Below are 21,620 nucleotides of genomic sequence, written 5' to 3'. Positions count from 1 at the left end.
TCTCCAGCCGCCTTTTGACGGGGAGGATGAAGATGAGCTGTTCCAGTCGATCATGGAGCATCACGTCTCTTACCCTAAATCCATGTCCAAAGAAGCTGTTGCTATCTGCAAGGGGGTGAGGATACACACTCGAAGACGCACACACGTCGATAATAAGTCCAAATCTGGCCCTTTAACCCACTCCCTGTCTGATCACTGAAGGATACACCACATTAAGGGCTCATAGTTTAAAGTGAAAGGACATAAGAAGGAAACATCATGGAAAGTGAATTTGCTACTTCCTCATTTGGTACTTCCTACCTACGTAAAGCACATAAAACAATAGGTATTAAAGCCATATATCTGGGTGTTTTAGTGGTTTTTAGTTTTTTTTTGTTTTGTTTTTTTTTTTTCAAACCTTAAAGAAACACTTAGACCTTTAAATGATCTGAAAAATTCATAATCATTAAATCTGGAGATACGTGGTTTTCTTTGAACAGTGAGAAAATGCTGATTGTTTCGGGGATGTTACACATTTACAGTTGAATAGTACCTAATATACAGTAACTCAACAGCTGAACAGGTAAGGTGCCTCCCAATGTTTGTGCTTAGAATTATGTGACAAATTATGTTTTTATCCGTCAGTGCATGTGTTTCTTCTCTCGTCTGCTGGTCTGCTTGTTTTGTTTTGTTACCTGTTAAATGCCTTAGTACGAAATGACAATGTGACAGTGTGAAATGGTTCAATCATACTGATGAACATCACTTCAATCTGCAGCTCCCCTCAGCTTTATTGATTTTTGAGTTTCAGATGTCCAGCCCACAACTTTACTGTTTTGGTTCACTCTCATTACACTGCACACCGCCTGCTCAGCACCATACAACAGATAGAAACAGTTAGAAACCAGCTGGTGAACACAGTGGAGCGTTCAGCAGCTAAAGAGCCAGATATTTACCTCAGGAGTTGGTAGAGATCAAAAACAGAACTAAAAGAGAGTGAATACTTGAATTACATTCATCAAATGGCCGGAAACATGACTCCAAAAGAATGATAAAGTTGCTCAGAACTGCTGGATGTGTAAATAAGCAACTGTCCACTGATATAATCTTAAAAGGTGTCAGGTGTCAGCTAGCCACGAGGATACTCTTCATCTGTGGATAGTTGTTACAGTGAGTTAGCCTAAAAAAACAATATAAGATTAAAGAACATACAAATTTAAGAAGATTAAAATAATATTTAGTTTAAAAAATCTTCACACAGAACATAGTTAAACTACATTGTTTGGTGCTAATTTAAAGATGTAAGACAGAAGCACAAAATACATAACATGGAAAACAACAAAATGGAAAATATTAGTAGAAACATGCACTGTGTGAGACATAAAGCTGCATTATTAGCCACTAATTGAAAAGCAGAGGCTCACAGCACACAGTCAAAGTGAGGGGGTAGGGTGCAGGGGCCACAGTATGCGCACACACACAAACACACACACATATGTCCAAACTCTCATACTGAGTCTGTGTGTGATTTTAGCTGATGACCAAACACCCAGGTAAGCGTCTGGGCTGTGGTCCAGAGGGGGAGAGAGACATCAAGGAGCACGCCTTCTTCCGCTATATAGACTGGGAAAAACTGGAGAACAAAGAGGTGCAGCCACCTTTCAAACCTAAAGCTGTGAGTATATTATACACACACACACACACACACACACACATACACACACACAAACACACACACACACGCATTCTTGAGCTGTTAAAAATTACCAGAACTTCACTGACTACCTTAGAAATTTGTCTCCGTAAGGAAGTTGATAACATCCTTACTCAAACTTTCAAGGTAAGTTTTAGAAATGATTAGCTCGCTCATCCCCCCGAACCCAACCATCACCTGCCATTGGTCACTTCTCTGACAAATGCAGAGCTGAGACTTGTCAGTGTAGTCACCAATGGTGAAGCTGAAATGTCACTGGCTCACATATGGACCAATGGAAATCCACAGTTTCGGCTGTGAGTGATTTGATTGGTTGATGCCATGTTTTAGTTGTATTTCTCTTTTTTCTCTTTGTCGTTTGTTGTTGTCCTTTTTTTCTTCACATCCTCATCAAACTCACTCCACCCCCCCCCCCCATCTCTCTCTCTCCACCTCTGTCTCTCTCTTCTCTCCTCTCCACGGCAGTGTGGGCGTGATGCGGAGAACTTTGATCGCTTTTTCACACGCCACCCCCCAGAGCTGACCCCCCCAGATCAGGAGCTTATAGCCAACCTGGACCAGGAAGAATTCCAAGGCTTCTCATTTGTTAACCCTGAGTACCCTCACTCAACCCACTGACCATGCCACATATCACTGGGCTGCACTAGAAATCCCCTACACCTCATACACATACAGGACAAAAAAAATGTAAAAAAAAATCACCATGATGTCGTATCCAGGCTGCATCCGGCAGGGTGGAGCATTAAAGAAATAGTCGGCCATTTTGGGAAATACAGTTATTAATTTTCTTTGCCAAATTGAGAATAGTAGGTTGAAGTCAGTCTGACTTTGGAGCGATAACTATGACGGTAGAGCGCACGAGAGATTAGCCTAGTTTAGCACAAAGCTTGCCAGCAGGATATACCTACCAGAAGTAAAGCTCACTAATTAATATATTTCTCATTTGTTTGTTCTGGACACAAACTTGAATGTTTTCTGTAATGTTTAGTAGCATCGCCAGAGCTCACTAAATCTCCACAGCAAAGAAAACCCTTTTTTTTTTTTTTTTTTTTTTTTTTTTTCTTTTTCCTGTTGAGATTTTACAAAGGCATAGCATATGTTATCACTGTGATTTGATTATAAACAAAAAAAAATGTTTCTACCAACCTCAGCTGTGCCTCATGTCCTCATGTTATAGTTAGAAAAGATGCTAATCTAAGATGGTGACCATGGTAAACATTATACCTGCTAAGCACTATTATAGTAACGTTGTCATTTTGAAGATTTTAGCATGCTGACTTTAGCATTTCACTCAGAGCATCCTTTGGACCAAGCCCAGCCTCACTAGCACAGATTTAGATTTTAAGTCTTGTGGAGAAACTTTTGAATAAAGCATAACTTACATGACTGACTAAGATGAAAAGTAGCGGCAGTAAATACATCAGATCTATGTAAAGCGATGAGGAGACTTAATATAGACAAACAAAAATGCCGTATTTTCATCATGTTTTCTACATTGTTCTTCACCATTTCAGATTTCTCTTTTGATTACATCGGCTTGTTGTGCCCTCTTCCTCTGTGATGGTTTAATGGCACCCGACTGAAAGTTAGCACGACCGGCTGTTCATCTTGATAAACGAGCTCACAGTATTCGCGAGAGGATGAAAATACACATTGGTTTGCATTTTCAATCGCTGTTTTTCTTGAAATTTGATTAAAATTTGCGCCTGATTTGGATGGAAACCTGCACCTGTTGTTTTTACATTTCTCCTTCTGCATGAATTAAACAAATAAGATAAGATGTCTTCATTAGTGAGCTTTACTTCTGGTATCCATATTTTTGAGGAGAGCCAAACTAGCTGTTTGCCCCAGGCTAGCGGTCTTTATGCAAAGCTAGGCTAATTGCCTCCTGACTCCAGCTCTCTATCTAAGACTGGTATCAATACTCTCATCTAACCCTCGGAAAGAAATCATATAAGCGTATTTCACCAACATGCCAAACTATTCCTTTCAATAATGACCAGATGGAAATGCAGACAGGTGCTCAAATGCTAACAGTCAGGAGAAATAACCAGATATTCATGTGACAATTTGCCAGTAGGAGACTAGTCTTGTTTCCAGTGGTGACACCGTTTTCATTTTACTGTGGATTAACATGTCATGTTACACTGCTGCTCTCATATCAGCTTTACTGGCTATATCTCTATCTTTATCCCTGAATGCTGCCCGGCTGCTCACACCAGCAGGTTCACGTCGGTGTCCGACATCAGAACCGACCTGAACCTGCCCTGTCCGTGTGTCACCCTCCCTGTAATTGCATATTGACTATGACGACCTATCAGTAATATTGATGAGTGTACTATGATCACATATTGGTAATATTCATACGCTGTAAGTGAAAACTGACCAGTTGCTTTGCTTTGATTGTTTTGAATACTAATCAGTTTCCTAATGTTGACTTTACTTTTGTCTATATGACCAAATACTTCTTCACTTTTTGTTCAGTCAGTGTTGTGGTGAGCTTATCTGATTTCATGCTGATTTCATTTTTAACCAGTTGGAAGATAGAAGTCTTTACACATGCAAGAGTGTAAGTCTGTGTCACATTTAGAGAATTCTGACTGAACGCTCATTCAATACTTTTCTCCTGAAAACATTCACCACATTACACTGTTTTTAACGACAGAGGACATATCTCTTAGCTCGTAAACAACCATTTTTGGAGAATTTCACATATGACGAAGCACTGTAGAGTCTTGTGAAGTTGGTAGTTTGTTAGCTTACAGAAACAGGATGTCCAAAAGTGCCAAAATAGAGTTCAGCATCATGAGGGTGTGGAAAAATATTGTCCTCAACAACTGTGATGAAGGGCAGCCATCTTGTGCCATTTTGCAGTATATGTATAATTATTAGAATATGCATTTTAGCTTATCTGTTCTCCAACAATACAATACACTTTGAAAGTCATTTTCTTATATGAAATGAATTGTCTGAGAAGACGTGTGTTTCATTGTGCGGCAGGTTGTTTTCCTTTTGTAACTGTGTAACGATGCAGGGTAGTAACAATGTGTCAAATCTTGTTCTTTGAGCTTGTATCAAAAATGTAGGCGGCAACAGGGCGACATCAAAGAGTTGTTCTGTTATACAAAGATGCTCGCTGATAAAAAGACGATGACTCTGCCAGGTGAAAAAAGTGAGTGCTTATTGTGGTGATGGTAACAATGATGAATCAACAATGGCATAATGAGAGACATAGGAAAAATATCGAGAAAAAAATATATATATTGAGTTCTATATCAGAGAGCTACTTGGATAAATTGTTCTGAATGAGAGAAATGCTTCTGTGGATTGTGTAATTGTCCTGTATGACTGGAAACTGATAATATACTCACTGGTGCCTACCAGACTACTTCTGCTGTGTCTGCCTTGTTACTGCTGCTACACCCAAAATAAAGTAACACCTAAAAGAAACACTTCAACATTCTGGGAAATACATTTAATTTGGTTTCTTGCTAAGAGTTTGGTGTGAAAATTAATTCCACACTTATATCTTGTAGCTAAGCTGAAGCTTAGAGACAACTAGCTGAGCATAAAAATTAGAAACAGGAGGAAATTGCTAGCCTGGCACCTACCAACACCTGTAAATTATATGTGCTGGACTAGTTCTTTGCCTGTCTAGCATGTGTCTCTCTGCTTTCAGTTTTAGCTAAACTAAGCTAAGCTAATAATCTCCTGGCTGTAGCTTCGTTTAATGCACTAACATGAGTGGTATCAATCTTCTCATCTAACTCTTGGCAAGAAAGCAAATAAGTGTATTTTCAAAAATGTATAAGCAGTATATAAACACTTGATAAGTAGTTTGTAACACACTACAATGTAGTTGTAAGCAGATATTAGGCTATTTTTTTTAAGTGTTTAAAGCATTTGCTAAGTTATAAATTCTCCAATGAAGCATCCTGAACGAGACTGTAAAAAAAAAAAAAAGCCCATACACTGTCTGTCAGCAGCTTATTAGACCCATAGTTTTGATTGGAGCAAAGTAGGATGACGCAGTATAAAGAGCAACAAAGTTAGGTGGTGGTCGGGGTGGATGAACAGATCATCAGGAGACTGCTGTTCGTTTCCTGTTTGAACCCAGTTGTCATTGTTCCTTATCAACAACCTTAACCTCATGTTTATTACTAAAAACCATGACGATGAAGGTCCACTGACCTTAATGAAGTACTTCCTTTAACCCAAGCCACAATCTTTTCCTGAACCTAACCAAGTAGTTTTTGCACCTAAACCTGACCAAACTGAGACGGTTGGAGGACTTACTGTCCATAACTGGTGTATGTACAGTTAAAAATGAAAACCCTTGATTTCTGCCTGGCTCCTCCAAGCCAGAATATTTACAAATTCATTGTAATTAACTTGAATACAAATGTTTCATTCTTGTCTTCAGAAATAGACAATAAATTAAATCTTAACTCAAGGTCCACTTACTAAATTTCTAAGTTTCCTGCTACATCTCATGGCCCTCATCAACAGATGGTTCTCACTTGTCATGGAGTGAGAAGAAGCATTTATGGAAAGATACTTAATCAATGAAAATAAATGACGAATAAATTTCATGTTTTGTATTTATGTTTTACATTATTGCAATGATGTTAAATTCATTCAAGTTTTATAGCCCTGTTTTGGATGCTTCACAAGTTAAATCTCTATATCTGCTTACAGATAACTGCATTATAGCAAGTTATCAGCCACTCATTTGTTATTTGCAGCTTATAAATGCTTCATAGAGGGGATTATAATAAAGTGTTAACCACAAAAACAAACAAACACACACAGCAACGTCACACATGCCTCATACACAAAAAAAATGAGCTGAATTAGTGGTGAGTTCGTGGACCAATGGTAGAGATGGGAAAGTTTCCAGCCCCTCCTCATTTCAGCTGGAAGCCCTGTGATGAGACAAAAGGAGGAGGTAGGAAACTAAACGCTCTGTGTGATCTGTGTAATGTGTGTGATACATGTGTCTTGCCTGAGGCTCACTGCTTCACTTCCCTGTGTGAAATCCTTTCCGGTTGTGGTTTGGTCTACAGCTGGCCTGTTTTATCGATCCTTGTCTGTTCTGTACTAGAACATTTCCTCTCTCTGGCTTTAGAGGTTTGTCTTGGATCTTCCTGCATTTGTGCTGTTGAAATGTTTCGGGTGGGTCTTTTCCATTTTTGATTGTGTCGCTGGGTTTGTCGGCAGGGTGTGTGTGTTTTTTGTCGACCTGCTCCCCCAGTCTTGTATGGAATCAGTGGTGTGTTTTGCTGAATCTATACTGATTGTGGTGCCACCATTTACAGATTATCAGAGGTGTGGACTAGACTGGATTTAGACTTAACTAAATCAAAAAAACACATGCAACTCAACTTTGACTTAAAACCAATGACTCATGACCACTGCTGGAATAAGTACTCAGCTTTTACTTGTTTAAAAGTAGTAATACCAAAATATTGTATTACAAAAATCTACTTAACGTATTAAAAGTAAAAGTATTCAATGCAGAAAAATGGCCCCTGTGACTGTTTCACATTGTATCATTAGATTATTATTACTCATTCACTGACATGTCAGCAGCATTTTACTGTTGTAGTCAGTTGAGGTGGAGCTAAATCATGCAATTAATGATTTAATTGCATGATTTACTTTAATTATGGATTAATCCAGACAATTTTATCCATTAATCAACACTGGTTTGAATCAACATTGATTGGTTTGTAAAAAATATTTAAAATAGTGAGAAATGCCTTTAAAAGAATATATAATTATCATAATAGTTGCCAGTTAATTTTCTGTCAACCAAATAATAGTTTCAACTGTATTTGTATACACTGTTAGGAGTTTATACTTTGTCAAAGCATAATATTTTATAATCTCAATAACTAGTGGCCAAAGCTGTAAGATCGATGTAGTGGAGTGGAAAAATACATTTTCTGCAGAAATGCAGAAGAGTAGAAATATAAAATGTCAAATGAAAATATTGAGCACAAGTATTTCAAATTTGTACACAAGTACTTGAGTAAATGTACTTTATTATTGCTGTACATCTTTATGAAGCGATATTGTTATACTCCATCACTGCTTGTGACTTCTTGAGATGTAAGACTCTTGATTTGGAATGACTTCATTTCTTCCCCAAAGATTAGAGCTGCACACAGCAATATTTTTATATTAATAATTTACTTTCCAACAATGCTGTTCATAGACTTGAGACTTGCGTCTTGCAAAACAGTGACTGTGTCCCACCTCTGCAGATTATTAAAATGTGTCTTCGTTTGCCGAAGCAGTCAACCTCCCTCGCCTCCTTCTCTATTCTTCATCTTTGTGCTTCTATGAGACGCTTGTTGTCAACCTTGATCTTTCTAAACTGCCTTTTTAGCGCTGTACAAAGTCACTCTACGTTTATATTTCTAACACTTTCCCTCTCCTCTCTCTGCGACAGAAATCTCGCTGTGACGTCGGCAACTTTGACAAGGAGTTCACAAAGATGGCGGTGGAGCTGACGCCCACAGACAAGCTCTTCATCATGAACCTGGACCAGAACGAGTTTCAAGGCTTCTCCTACACCAACCCTGAATTTATTATACAAGTCTGAGGATTTCCTGTTGCTTTGACGCAGCCCAGACAAGACTTTACACCAAACCCGTACAGACCAGTTATATTTCATCCAGCATCTCATCGTAATTTATAAAAATCTTCAAACTCAACCCATGCCAGCACCTAAACTGGACAATAATAAATATCATCAACCACCACACTTGATACATACTCACATCCACAGACACACAAGCAGCACAATAAAATACAAACTTCAGATGGCTTCAGCTGCTGGTTGGTCACAGTGGGACTGACTTTGACCACATGGTAACAGGCCAGTTTTCGAAAAACTCACGGGACCTCGTGGTGAGCAGGTCAATGCAGTGGCTGGCGATCAGGAGTCACAGTGTATGTGTAACTGTGTGTATGTGCTCTATTGATCGACAGCAGCGTGTGTTTGTTTACTTGATTTCTCTCTCTCCGGCCTGTAAAAGTTGCGTCATGAACATTCCATGATCAATATGTAATGTATGTGCTCTCACACACACACACACACACACACACACACACACACACACACACACACACACACACACACACACACACACACACACACGTGTCTCTCTAGGCTGCGGTTTGGAGGGAAGGAAGGTTTTGAATTATGAAAGTCCAAGGCCCTGTTCTTCAAATGTGGCTTATTTAATTCAGGCTAACATGCTGTTATCAGGCCAAAAAAATAATCCTGTTTATTCTCATCCAGCTAATTTGGTTCTTTGAAAGCTGTTTGAGGATTGACTTGTTAATCCTTGTGCCGGCAGCTGCACGAGGTAGGACATCAGTGTCATTTAAGGCGCGCTCCTGCATTTTACTGCCGTTAATAATTTCTACATGGTGCTCCAAAGTGATTCCACGCTTTCATCGCTCTTAAATTAGATATGATGAGTGAGTGTGGTTAGACTGCGAGTGATGTTAGTGCTTCAGTGGTGAAGTTCTTCCCAACTGACATGCAAGAGACTTCTGATAAGCATAGGCCTGCTACAAAATGAAACCTCACTGAAGTCTCTGAACAAGCACATTTAAATGCATAAACTGTTTTCAGAGAGGCGAGCTCTGCAGTTAATCAGTGAATAGTCTTTAAATTGCAAATGCCCATTTTAATGGGAAATGTTCTGAACTTATTGATCTGTAATAGTCAGACTTTTTTAGCTGAGTTTGTCTTTTTGTTCAGTGTCTCAAAAACTGGGTTGATTCTTTTTTTAGTTACAAACTTTTATTTTCTCTTGGCAATAATATCAATCCTCTTTCATTATGATAAGAAAGTGAGACATTTGAATCTGAAAATGAGTTAATGTGTGGGATTCAACCTAAATGTCCTGGTCATGATGCAGCTAACAATCAATGAGCCTGTGTAACCGAGCTTTACGTAGAGAATCCAGGTAGGTTTGTAAATTAAGATGAACAGATTTATTGATCTATTCTACTTCCAAACAGAGCTTTAATACCAATATTTATAATCCATCTAGGAGTACCAACAGGATAGTGATAGAGGAATCTCTAGGTTTCAACCAGAAAAAAATGATAAAAGGTTCTAGGATGCCAAAGAACTTGCGGGAAAGGTGCCAGCAAAAATGGAGAGGCCAAAACCCTACGTACCCAAAACACAGCAACCCGAAATAAAGCAGTAATGTGCAATTATCACCAGGCACAGCATGGAATCTGTCAGCAACATCCTACAAAAGAAAGGTTACTAACATTTTAAAAAATACTTGATTTTCTAAAAACTGGCTTGAATAAAAAGTTGACAAAGAGTTCAAAGGTAGAGATACTGTATCTATCTTAAAATTGGCCTCCTGCTAAAAGATAATAAAACCCAGGTAACACCTGAATCAGCAAATGACATCAATAAGTCATAAAAGAAAAGAAAAGTGTGTCAGGACAACAGACCTAAGCAAAACAGGAGCAACAGATCCCTAAAAATACAGCAGAAACAGTACAGTCCACATGTGAGTACCTCCAATACTCTGTACTTTTGCTCTGAATACAATCTCAGGTTCTAATATTGGTGTGGGAGGTCCAGTATTCACCTGTCAGCCTGAACAAATACAGCAAGATTTAAAAAGACAAATGGCAAACAATAAAATACCTTCCAGGCTTGATTGACTACAGAAACTCCTACCTTATCACCCTTATGGTGTCGCCTGAAGCAGAAAATATATATAAACACATGAAAACAATAGTTAAAATCACCTCAAAGCTTAGAAAACTGAAGACTGTTTGGCAGGTTGCTCTGACAACAGTTCCAGATGAACTAGGACGGCTTCAAAGAACCAAAAAATCCAGACTCTTGTTTACCACATATGAAGAACAGAGCCCTGATTTATAACCTCATGTCTAAGTTAGTCCTGAACTTAGTCTTAAGCACGTCTCGTCTTCCAAACTGATGCAAAAAAGAAAAAAAAAAATTATATAGAAAAAAAAGGAGAGAAATCCCCCAAATGCCTGTTTGGCAGTGATGTTTAAAATGTCTCTGTCTTTTTTCTCTTGCTTAATCTCTCTCTCTCTCCTCTCTATGGCACTGTGTAAGCAGTGGGTTAGTGCTGTGTAGGCCTATACAGTCTTTGTGGTGCAGCTCCTCTATGCATGCCATATTTGTTGGTACAGTAGTTCTTTAAGATTTGCTTTTGACATCGTGGAGGAGAGAAACTCCCGGTGTCTCGAATTTATCGATGCAAGTCAGTTTTAGGATATCCATGCTCAAATCAAGTTTTAGTTTCCACTCTGAATGCTGTGTACGCTATCTCTGATAATAATGTTGAAATATGCGTGGCTAAAGAGTTTGCTTTAAAAAGCACGGAGCAAAGACTGTTTGGCTGTCTGTTAAATGAACATATAAAATAGATGTAATTATTCTGTATGACTTGTGTTTCAGTGTATGTGTAAATAGGAATGGGATCTAGAGCTAGAAGTGGTTTTCATGCAATGACACACTTCCTCACAGCCCCACCCCCCCTTCTCTCTGCTCTTTACCCCTGCCTGCACTCTCAGCCGTCACCTTTTGACTTTGTTTTCCCATTTTATCTATCCCCTTATCCTCCTCTTTCTCCTCTCCTTTCCTTCAATCTTAATTTGATATCTTTTTCCTTTTCTGCTCCTCCCCTTTCTCCAGCTCACACCCACATGAGTAAATTTTAAAGAGAAGGAACTGGGATATGAGATTGGAAAGACAAGAGGGAGAAGGGGAAAGAGGTGAGAATAAAGTGTTTACTATGCAAAAGGCAGGAGAAGAAGAGGAAGAAGAGGATGAGGAAAAGAGGGCATCTTTTATAAAGCAACCTTGGCAAACGGTGTAACGGGACAGTATTTATGTGTTGCATGCGCCGTCTTTACCCGCGCGTGAGAAACACTTCCAGTATGATACTTACATTAAAATGAATTATCATAATACCATTTCAGTAACTCCGGCTCCTGTGTTTTACTTTGAAGGGTTGTACATAACAGGCAGTAATGCAGGAAGTATTCAGGTCCTTTACTGAAGTAAAAGTACTAATACCATGCTGTAAAACAACTTCATTAACACTTCAAGTTAAAGTCCTGCTGCGAAACTGTTACTGCAGTAAAAGTACGCAAGTATAATCAGGAAAATGTACTCAAAAGTAAAAGTATGTAATGCAGTAAAATGGCCCCTGTGACGTCTATGCTATTGTATATATTATATTATTAGATTATTTTAACTCAAGCATCAGTGCGTAAGCAGCATTTATGGTTGTTGGTTGAGGTGGAGCTTTTGTCAAACTTCAGAAGATAGCGAGAAATGCTCATCACAATTACCCAGAGTCCAAAGTGAAACCTTGACACTGTTGGTTTGATAGAATAGTCACAATAAAATGGGGCAAATACTCACATTTCAGAAGCTGGAACCATGAAATGTTTGACATTTTTGTATGAACACTGAATTAAACATTCAATAAAATAGTTGCCAATTCATTTTTTTAATCAAATGACTAATTGATTACTGAACTAATCATTGTATTTATTATGTAGACCAAAAGGCATTTTTTAAATGTTCATTTATTTATTAAATAATAGGCCACCTTTTTTTACATCTTGATTGCTCTCACTTCTTCACACATGCTCACTCACTTCAAATCTTTAAAATATTCATATTCTCATTTTTTCTTATATTCATTCAGATGAAGGGTCCTCACACCCCTTGAACAGCTCCTTTCCCATGTGCTACTGGAGGTAGTCCAGATGAGGATATTAATATGAAGGACATGTAGGCCTAATGAGTAAAGAGCTGTGCTCCTCAGATGTTAATATTCCTGCACGTTATATAAAGTGTCAAAAATGTTGAAAACAGCCAAATATTAAAAACAGATTACAATATGATCCAGTCCAACATTTCCTTGCTCCAACAAAGGCATAATAGAAAATATAAATATAAAATACATTTCAGATTAGAAACTATTGCACTTAGAGTGACATAGATTCATTGATCTGCTCTATTATATGTTGCTACAAAATATTTTACTCTCAAGATTTTATACATTCATAAAATATTTGTTTTATGTAAATAATGAATATACATTATGAAATCTGCAAGTCTGGAGAAACAAGACAACTTGACTATGAGCACTTTACACTGATACTCTGGATACAATATATACATTTAATTGCTGGATTAAAAATTGACCCAGCGTGTGTCAATACAACACAGATGCAGTAATGGGTTAAAGATTTCCTCCAGACATGTTTCATGACATATAAAAATACTTTTACTTGGAAAAAAAAGTTTTTTTTTCCTTCTCCTTCTCCATCACTGAAAAATCAAGAATTTTTAAATATGCAAATTTCATTTCGAAAGCTGTTTCTTACTTCATTAAAATGTGTGTTGTGAGTGTATGTGGGCTGAGGGCTTCAAATTTCCACATCACGCTTGTGCAAGTTGCATACTGGATCATGATTGGCCTCTGAACCAGTTGTGATGTCACAAAATCCTGCTCCTGAAAACAGCGTTAAACTCAGATTTAAACTTTCCCTCTTCAGCAGATGAACGTGAAAACAGGCTTTTGGTGTCAAACTCATTTTACACAGAGAAACTCAAACAGCCAAGTAAAGAAACAACAGGAAAAACACATTTTTTTAGGGTGGAGGGGTGCTTTAACGCTGAGGGGCCACAGAAAACTGAACACAAAAACTGGGCCAAAACAACCCATTCATTTTGAATAAAGTTCCACTAGTGTTGTTCTGGCAGCCCACACTGGCTCAATATTTAATCCAATCATTTTAGTGTTTACTAATAATAATAATTTGCAATACAGTGTTTTCTTTAATATGTTTTTGCATCTTTTACTAGATAGATGTTTTAAATAGCCCTTTTCTTCCACCACTGGATTGTGTGTTGTTGCATTATATTCAGAGGTTTTCTGTTTTTCTGGTCACTGCTGCTGAACTGTTGGTCAGTATATAGCTCACTGATTCAGATGAAGGCTCCCGGTCTCAGGAGCTCACACACAGGCTACTGGAGGGCGGGATCATCCTGCAGTTACTGTCATGCGGAGTTGATCTACAATCAACTAGATCGTGTCCAGAGATGCGCTGCTGCTGCTGCTGCTGCTGCTGTTTTCTGTTTTGTTTTATCCAGGATGTTGGTTTTCCCCACCTTTCGCCCCTCGGCCTGGTTTCCTCTCTGATTTATTCTTTCTTTATGATTTTTTGACCTAACAGCCACATCCTGTGACCCTCGTCTGCGCCCCTGACATGGAAACACCCCAGCTCTGTGGGGTGAGAAATGACCCGTCCCTGAACCTGCACAGTTTTTGCACCTATGCGAGTTTAGCGCAGGTCGCGGAAGATGCGCACACGAAGTGAGTTTCCACCTTCAGTCGACTGGATCCACACAGAGATAAGACACCGGGGAAAAGTTTTCAACAGTGTCTGAGCCACTGGAGCTCTCCAGGAGGAGGAGGAGGAGGAGGAGGAGGAGGAGGAGGCTGGGCCGACATGAGGGTGTGCAACCGGGGTGTGTTGATGCTGCTGACCACGGCGGGGGCTTTCTGCGCCTTCAGCCTCATGACCATCGCCGTGGGCACGGACTACTGGCTGTACTCCCGCGGGATGTGCCGCTCCAAGAGCCAGAACGACAACGAGACCGTCCGCAAGAATGAGGAGGTCCTGACCCACTCCGGTCTGTGGAGGACCTGCTGCACAGAGGGTAGGAAGTGCACTGCTCCTGCATGTTACCTAAGTCTCAGCAGCGTGGTTTCTACAACTGACAGAAGCTCAGGAGTAAAGATACAACAAGGTTATTATCATATGTCTGAGATGAAAATATATCCAAGAGCAAGATTCAGCAGACTGAAGCAGGCTACTAGATAATAACTCCAACATTATAGCTACAGCAGGCCCTTTACTTTCATGGGAGAGGAAATGTACTTTATGTCTCTATAATGGGTGATAGAATAGTAGTAGCCTGCACTACAATCATAAAGCACGTTATAATTGATATTTTCAGTATGGGAGGACATTCTCTGTATTTTTGTGATCACAGTAACAGTAAGTTTGGGATCTTGATGGACTCAATGGAAATATTGTTAAACATTATTTAAAGCACCCAGGGGTGGAGGAAGAGTTCAGATCCTTAAGTAAAAGATGCAATATTACATTATTAATATTCTAGTACAAGTACACTTAAGAAAAGTTATTTAAATACAAGTATGCAGGATTTTATTAGCAAAATGTACTTAAAGTATCAAAAGTATTTAATGCAAAAAAATGGCCCCTGCCGGCGTTGTATGTCAATGCGTTATTTTTATTTGACCTTTAGGCTACATAGCATTTAGCAGTTGGGGCTTGTTTTTAACAGTTTTACTTACTGTCCAGTTGTTTGATTAATAGCAATGTGTTACATGTTTTTGTGTAAAATAAAAACTAATGATAAATTAATGTAGTGGGGTAAAAGGTGCAATAATGCATGTATGAATGAATGAATAAAATGCTATGAAATACCAGAAATACTCTAATAATCACGTAAAGTTGTTGAGTAAATGTATGTTTTACAAATAAAAGCCCAGAGGAACTATCTAGGAAACAAAGTTTTAAAAAACTGTTTAACTTGTGAATAAGAAAGTAAAATTGATTCTATTAATAAAATTGAAGTTTGACATAAAAATATAGCACTATATATATATATATATATATATATATATATATATATATATATATATATATATATATATATATATATATATTGTCAAACATAGAGAATTAAAACAAAAATAAATAAGAAACAACATAAAACCACTGAGGTCATGAGTTATAGAAATGCCACTGAGAGCTGAGCTAATACTCTTCTAATCAGAGGAACAACCGATTTGTTAAGCCCTGAAAGTCTCCTGCAGCACATCCCATTAATTTTCTGATTGATGGCAAGATTCAAGAAGGTGAATCTTGGGGAGGGAGAGAGGGTGAGGAGTTTTAAATTCTGAATATTTGATATGATGAAATGACATTTTCAATTATTCATTGCTTCCTAATAGCATCTCTCTTTCTCCTATCCCAAACCCCCTGTTTGTTTTGCTTTGCTAATTTTCTGGAATGTCCAGCTCTTTTATTTCTGCTTCATACACTTCAGTTCCACTCAGCCCCTCCCTCTCCTGCAGCTCCGCTATCTCTAAGTTCCAAAATGGTTTAATGGAGGGGTAACAACGCATGCAGGGGACATCAATGCCTCTACAGTCCTGTGTGTTTGTGTGTGTGTGTGTGTGTGTGTGTGTGTGTGTGTGTGTGTGTGTGTCAGACAGACAGAAAGATGGGAAGCTGAAAGTTGTCTGTGCTTTATGTGCCATCAGAATGATGATGGCGGCAGTGTTGACTTCATCAGACTTATGTGTCTGGTTGATTGTGTACTTCTCATACAGTATCTTTATTAGAAGGTTGTATGATTTAACTTAAAAAATGTTTGCCTTAAATTCATTTTTTTCATCAATGCAAAATGACAAAACAATAAATAGTGACATGACAGGAATAAAAAAAGATAGAGATGTAGATAAAACATTTAAATGGGAGAGACCAGACCAAGTACAGCAGGTTGACATATGGTTATTAAACTCAGCACTGCAGGCAGACATTTACAATCAGCATCTTCCAGAATGAAGCTACTGTAGAGCTTGGTCATTTTCATGTCAAGCAACAACAAAATTGTCCCCCAAAGCAACATTTGACTATACTAAGCTGTAAATGCTCCAAAAATATCTATTCTTGTCAAGAGTGAAGAGAGGGGTCATAGTTTCACATGTTACCTCATCTCTCCTGACAACAGTTTGAATAAATGCTTTCTCTGTCGTGAGCTTTTCTCTCTGACCTGTTCACCGCGGCCGAGTTGTAGCCACTGAATGAGTTTTGTTTTGGTAACCATGGTGACTGAGTCACATCATCAATACTGTTCAATCAGTGCAGCACATAGGGACACATTCATCAATATATCCCTGTGTGTGCAAATGTTGAAAGGCACTACATGGCCGGAGGATAAAGAGAGCAGGAAACATCCAGTCCAGCTGATTTCTGAATCTTCACAGGACGGAGGTCAACATCAAAATACATCAGAGCCATTACAGGTCATTACATTAACAGTCTGTGTGTTTGGCAGCTTGATGATCAGTGGGGCAGTTTAATGTTGATGATGTTTGGATTCTTCAACATAAAGTGCCAGGAGAGGTTTGCTATATAAATACGCAGTCAACTGTCAGGGCCTGAGCATCAAGACTCCGGTCCAACACTTCTGAACAAAAGTGCTCTCAAAATAAAGCAAACTGGACTGCGACAGAGGTGAGTATTTCAGCTTAACCTCATTCAAACACAAATCAACCAAACTGAATCACACTACCCTGCATTCATGTGATGTTGGAATTAATAATAATAACAATAATAATAAAAATGTCCCGAGTTGGGACATGGGACCATCAAAGGAGCACATGAATAGCAGTATACAGTATGGTCATATGATTAACACACACAAAGGGTAGACAAAACCCAATAACTAGATTAACTACAAATAAAGTCTAAACAGACAGTTGGCGAACAACTTGATATTAACTTTATACAAAAGAAACCAAAATGAAAGTAGCAAGTAAATTTTTAAAGTTAATTACAACACAAACACTTCTCCCAGCCCCACCCCTTCTTTAGCAGACACTTGGTACAGTCCAGGGTCCAGGTGAAGTATTTAACTCTGCTCATGGCTTCAGTGCAGTCTGTTGCCTTGAAGGACAGACGTCTCTGAGACCAGCAGAAAGGAAACTCGGGGCAAAGACAATAATATTAATACAACTTAAAGATACCAGAACTTATATGTTGACACATTGTCAATGAAAATACAATTATGGATGTCAAAAAATGTTTAAAACTAAAGTTCAAAATCAAATGGTATTGTTGTTCTATAATATATATACAGGTATATAAGTCACCTGTATATTATAAAGTGAAATGTGTGAAAAGGTCAACAATAGTGTGAAAAGGAGGGAGAGTGGAGAGAGTTTTAGCTGCTTGTGGAGCCAAGGTCTTACATTTACTTACTGTATTTACACTGTAACAGTGGGAAATGGCTTCCCAGTGAGAACAGCTGCTACAGATTTTATATGATGAATATGTGTATAAACATGGCATGGCAAAAAAGGTCTTGGATTGGCATTGGATACTATGAACTATAATGAGTGTCCAGCTTGGCAGCTGCATTATTTTCTATTATTCATGGCTCCAGCTTAAACAATGTGAGAAGAAAAATCTGTGTTTGGTTAAACTGCTCAAAACTGTGGTAAAAGGTCACAAGCCAAACAAAGCTGGAAACTGCACTGACTTAAATCAACCAGAATAAGCCCGTGCTTCTGTTACAAACACATGATGTTAAAGGGCACACTTCCTGTAGGAGCTCAGTCGAAGATGACACACTTCAGATAAATGTTATTCTCAGTCCTCTGACATCTCTTTGCTCAGGCAGAGATCCTCATACGCATAATATCCAAAGCAAAATGAATAAAAGTGTTGGCTAGTTAAGGCCTGGAGCAAAATAGTTGCAAACGCAGGGGAAAAAAATCAATACAAAACCCATCAGATGGTAAGAATATTTAACATTTACTGTCAGCAAGTCACTGTTAGAGAGAGTAGGAGGAGAGAGGAGTCAAAGTAGTCATGAAATGGATGTATTTCTCTCTCTGTCTTTCTGCAGGGACGTTTCGGGGTGTTTGCAAAGACATCGATCACTTTGCTGAAGATGCAGACTACGAGCAGGATGCTGCAGAGTATTTACTGCGTGAGTAAAAGATACAGTATAAGACATGTAACTGTGAGATCTGTAAGGGATAAGTTGTTTGATTTTGTTCCGGCCCTTCTCTTTCCTCTTCCTATTGTTAGTTAATTTGCACTTACAGATTTAAACAAATGTCACACACATTCAAAATTACATTTACGTGGTTCTCACTGAGAAGCTAATTATCCTTTTTTCAATTGTTGTTGGTGTTTACACAAAGAGCTCTTTAGCTGTGGCCCAGCTGTTGCTGTCTTTACTTTTACACTGAAGATGTGTGGCAAACAAGCACCTAAATCATAAGTTGCCGGTCACTAAAAGTTAATCCAGACCTCTCAGCCAATCAGATTCCAGAATTTACCATGGTTTAAAACAAATATAATGGAAGTGTACTTGTGTTCAAATGTTTCATTTACATATGTAAATGTTGTATTTATCACCCCATTTAATTGTCCTCTCTCCTCTTCCTCAGGAGCAGTACGAGCCTCCAGCCTCTTCCCCATCCTCAGTGTGGGGTTATTATTTCTCGGAGGTGTGTGTGTAGCTGCCAGTGAGTTCTACAAGTCACGCTACAATGTCATTCTCAGCGCGGGGATACTCTTTGTCTCTGCAGGTCAGAAACAGCACATGTATTCATCTCCTGTTAGTGACCTTGGTTGCTTTGATTTCATTTTAAGAGACTGTCCTGTAAAAAAAAAAAAAATCAAGCCCATAGTTTGTGTGTGCAAGTAGCTTATTACGAGCCATAGTTATGTTTTATGGTTTGGCGAAGTTTGGCGAAGTGCGGTGTGTAGAGCAACAAAGTCCATGTTAGGAGGAGGAGGAGGTAGGTGGATGAGTTGACAAAATGCAGGACTTCCACACAGGAGACTGCTGTTCATTTCTCATTCCAAACCAATACTTATGATTGATTCCTTTAACCATGGCCATTCCATTGTTTTCATTGTGTTTATTATTGTTACCATGACAACAAAGGCCCAGTACACCTGCTGCTGGTACGCTCCTTTGGGTTGTATGACCTCTATGATCTTGTAGGTAGGAGGATTTTATAATTCTTTTACATGTCAATAAAACACTGTGTTGTTTTTGTCTGATATGCCTTCAGTATTCGAACCAGGAAGATGAATGAGTCTTTTAGTTTTTCTAAAATGCAGGACTGAAACCTTCACTGGGGCATATTTTAGTTTTCATGCTGCAATCTGGTGAAGAGTCTGCCTAAGGATCCAGGAGCAGCCTGAAGAGTTGATATCTTTAAACTTCAACGTGAATTAAAACTTACCCTTTACTGCTTTAGCCTAATCTGTGAATCACTTTGAACTAGCCTGTATGAAAGTTGATGGATTAACCGTGTCCTTCCCTAAACTCTTCCAGGTCTCAGTAACATCATTGGCATCATTGTGTACATATCAGCCAACTCAGGTGACCCCACCCAGAGCGACAACAAGAAGAGCTACTCCTACGGCTGGTCTTTTTACTTTGGGGCTTTGTCCTTCGTCCTGGCTGAGATGGTGGGCGTCCTGGCAGTGCATGTGTTCATAGAGAAACACAGGCAGCTGCGCACTAAAGGTCGGCCTTCCCTCATAAAGCCGCCCATCTCCCGCAGCTCATCGTACTACCGCAACCGTTACTACCAGAACCGCTGCCGCCGGTACAGTTACAGGAGCAACCACAGTGCAGGGGACTCGACCTCACACTCTTTTCGAACGTCCTTGGTGCAGGACCGAGAGCCGTCCCTCTCCACTGAAGCCAAAGTCACTGGCATGGTGGGTTTGCCAGCACCAGTGACAGTGGGCTCAGAGTTCATGCTTTACACCTTAACCTCGCCACTCAAAGATGGTAAGATTGACATGGCTGTGGATGATTTAACTGCTGCAGCTGCCCACAACAACACAGAGATGCTGCCTGGGAACTGTGCTGCCAACAGGAGGACCACGCCTGTTTGAGCGGAGATGTACTGGGAGAGGGAGATGTGCAGTGATAAAACAAAAGAGGAACTTCAGTGAGAGAACTAACCTCTCACTTCTATGGTAAAGAAAGAGGAAAGAATTAGGATATTGGTGTAGGGATGCACTGACTAATCTGTTAATTTTTTTTGTTGCTTAATTGTTTCGTCGATGAGATGTCGAAAAACTGTGGAAAATTTCCCAGAGCCTAATGTGATGTCTCCAAATTGTTCGTTTTGTCAACAGTGCAAAATCCAAAGAACTTCAATTCATAATATTGTAAAACAAAGAAACTCGACAAAATTCTTATGTTTGAGCTACTGGAATTGGATCAAACGACAATAACCATTATTAAATTATCAAATTATTGCTGATTATTTTCTGTCAGCCAACTATCATTCCAGCTCTAGCCTGAGGCAAACTTTCTCCTTCAGCTACTGTTGACAAGCTCTGAGAAAAAGAGATGACGTAAACAAGAACACAGTTTTGAGACCTGCTACTTTCGTGCTCTTTGTATGTCATTTTGCTATGCTATTACTTTAGCTGTATCTGCAGTATACCCGTAGTGTGTGCGAATGAGTGTGTATAGTAATAGGAATGTGTGTATAGGGCCCACAGTCATGCAGAGAGAGACAGAAAGAAGCAGCGTCCATTAAAATAAGAAACTATCACATAAAAAGAATAAAACAAACAAACACACCCACACACACACACACGTACATGTGGGATTGACATAACTATGTCCTGTTCCTGTCCTCCTTTTTGTGGACCTAATCACAAAATCGAAACCCCATTAAATGCATTAAAACTCTATCTGTCTCTCACTGTGTGTGTTTGTGTGTGTCTTACATAAGCGTGCAAGCATGCACAAGTGTACTAAAAGGATTCTGCCCTTATGGTCGTACCACCGAGTCTCTGTTTACATCAAATAAAGCTTATGAATGAACAGAATCTCTCAAAATGTGCTTCGGAAAGAAACGAGTGGTTCAAGGTGTAGTGCGGTGTCTTTTGTGTTGTACGGGGCAAATCTTAGGTGTCTGTGTGTGTGAGAGAAAGTGAGAGAGGATATTCAAATATGTGTCCTTGCGTAGGTGGGCACAGAAGCAAATGTCCAAGCCGAGTACAAATATAT

General features: G+C 39.1%; 2 protein-coding genes across 3 annotated transcripts in view; both read left to right on the top strand.

The window, feature by feature from the left end:
* The window catches only part of LOC139635853 (protein kinase C beta type-like), a 35,901-nt gene extending 25,178 nt beyond the window's left edge, over positions 1 to 10,723 (top strand). The window contains exons 15-17 of one of the 2 annotated variants that reach the window (XM_071503371.1): positions 8 to 115; positions 1,514 to 1,654; positions 8,151 to 10,723. In XM_071503371.1, the coding sequence (XP_071359472.1) occupies positions 8 to 115; positions 1,514 to 1,654; positions 8,151 to 8,303 (402 nt within the window). In that variant the 3' untranslated portion in view covers positions 8,304 to 10,723. Of the gene's footprint in view, positions 1 to 7; positions 116 to 1,513; positions 1,655 to 2,158; positions 5,082 to 8,150 lie in introns of those variants that run through there. The other variant, XM_071503370.1, reaches the window with a different exon arrangement.
* Positions 10,724 to 12,855: 2,132 nt separating this feature from the next.
* Positions 12,856 to 21,299, top strand: cacng3a (calcium channel, voltage-dependent, gamma subunit 3a). The gene is made up of 4 exons (XM_071503377.1): positions 12,856 to 14,459; positions 18,468 to 18,551; positions 19,018 to 19,158; positions 19,917 to 21,299. Exons 1-4 carry the CDS (start codon positions 14,249 to 14,251, stop codon positions 20,486 to 20,488), a joined length of 1,008 nt encoding a protein of 335 aa, XP_071359478.1. The 5' UTR covers positions 12,856 to 14,248; the 3' UTR covers positions 20,489 to 21,299.
* Positions 21,300 to 21,620: the final 321 nt, after the last annotated feature.

This window comes from Trachinotus anak, unplaced genomic scaffold (genome assembly GCF_046630095.1).
Source record: "Trachinotus anak isolate AG129_WGS33_773 ecotype Australia unplaced genomic scaffold, CSIRO_AGI_Tana_v1 ptg000019l, whole genome shotgun sequence".
Lineage (NCBI taxonomy): Eukaryota > Metazoa > Chordata > Actinopteri > Carangiformes > Carangidae > Trachinotus > Trachinotus anak.
Note: the sequence above shows the minus strand (reverse complement) of the source record. Positions and strands in the feature narration are given on the sequence as shown.

Bases quoted from the DNA above. Each gene is read 5' to 3' on its own strand.
- cacng3a (XM_071503377.1), top strand. From the start codon at position 14,249: ATGAGGGTGTGCAACCGGGGTGTGTTGATGCTGCTGACCACGGCGGGG. The intron at 14,460-18,467 runs GTAGGAAGTGCA...GTCTTTCTGCAG, and splicing joins GAGGACCTGCTGCACAGAGG to GGACGTTTCGGGGTGTTTGC. The intron at 19,159-19,916 runs GTCAGAAACAGC...AAACTCTTCCAG, and splicing joins GATACTCTTTGTCTCTGCAG to GTCTCAGTAACATCATTGGC.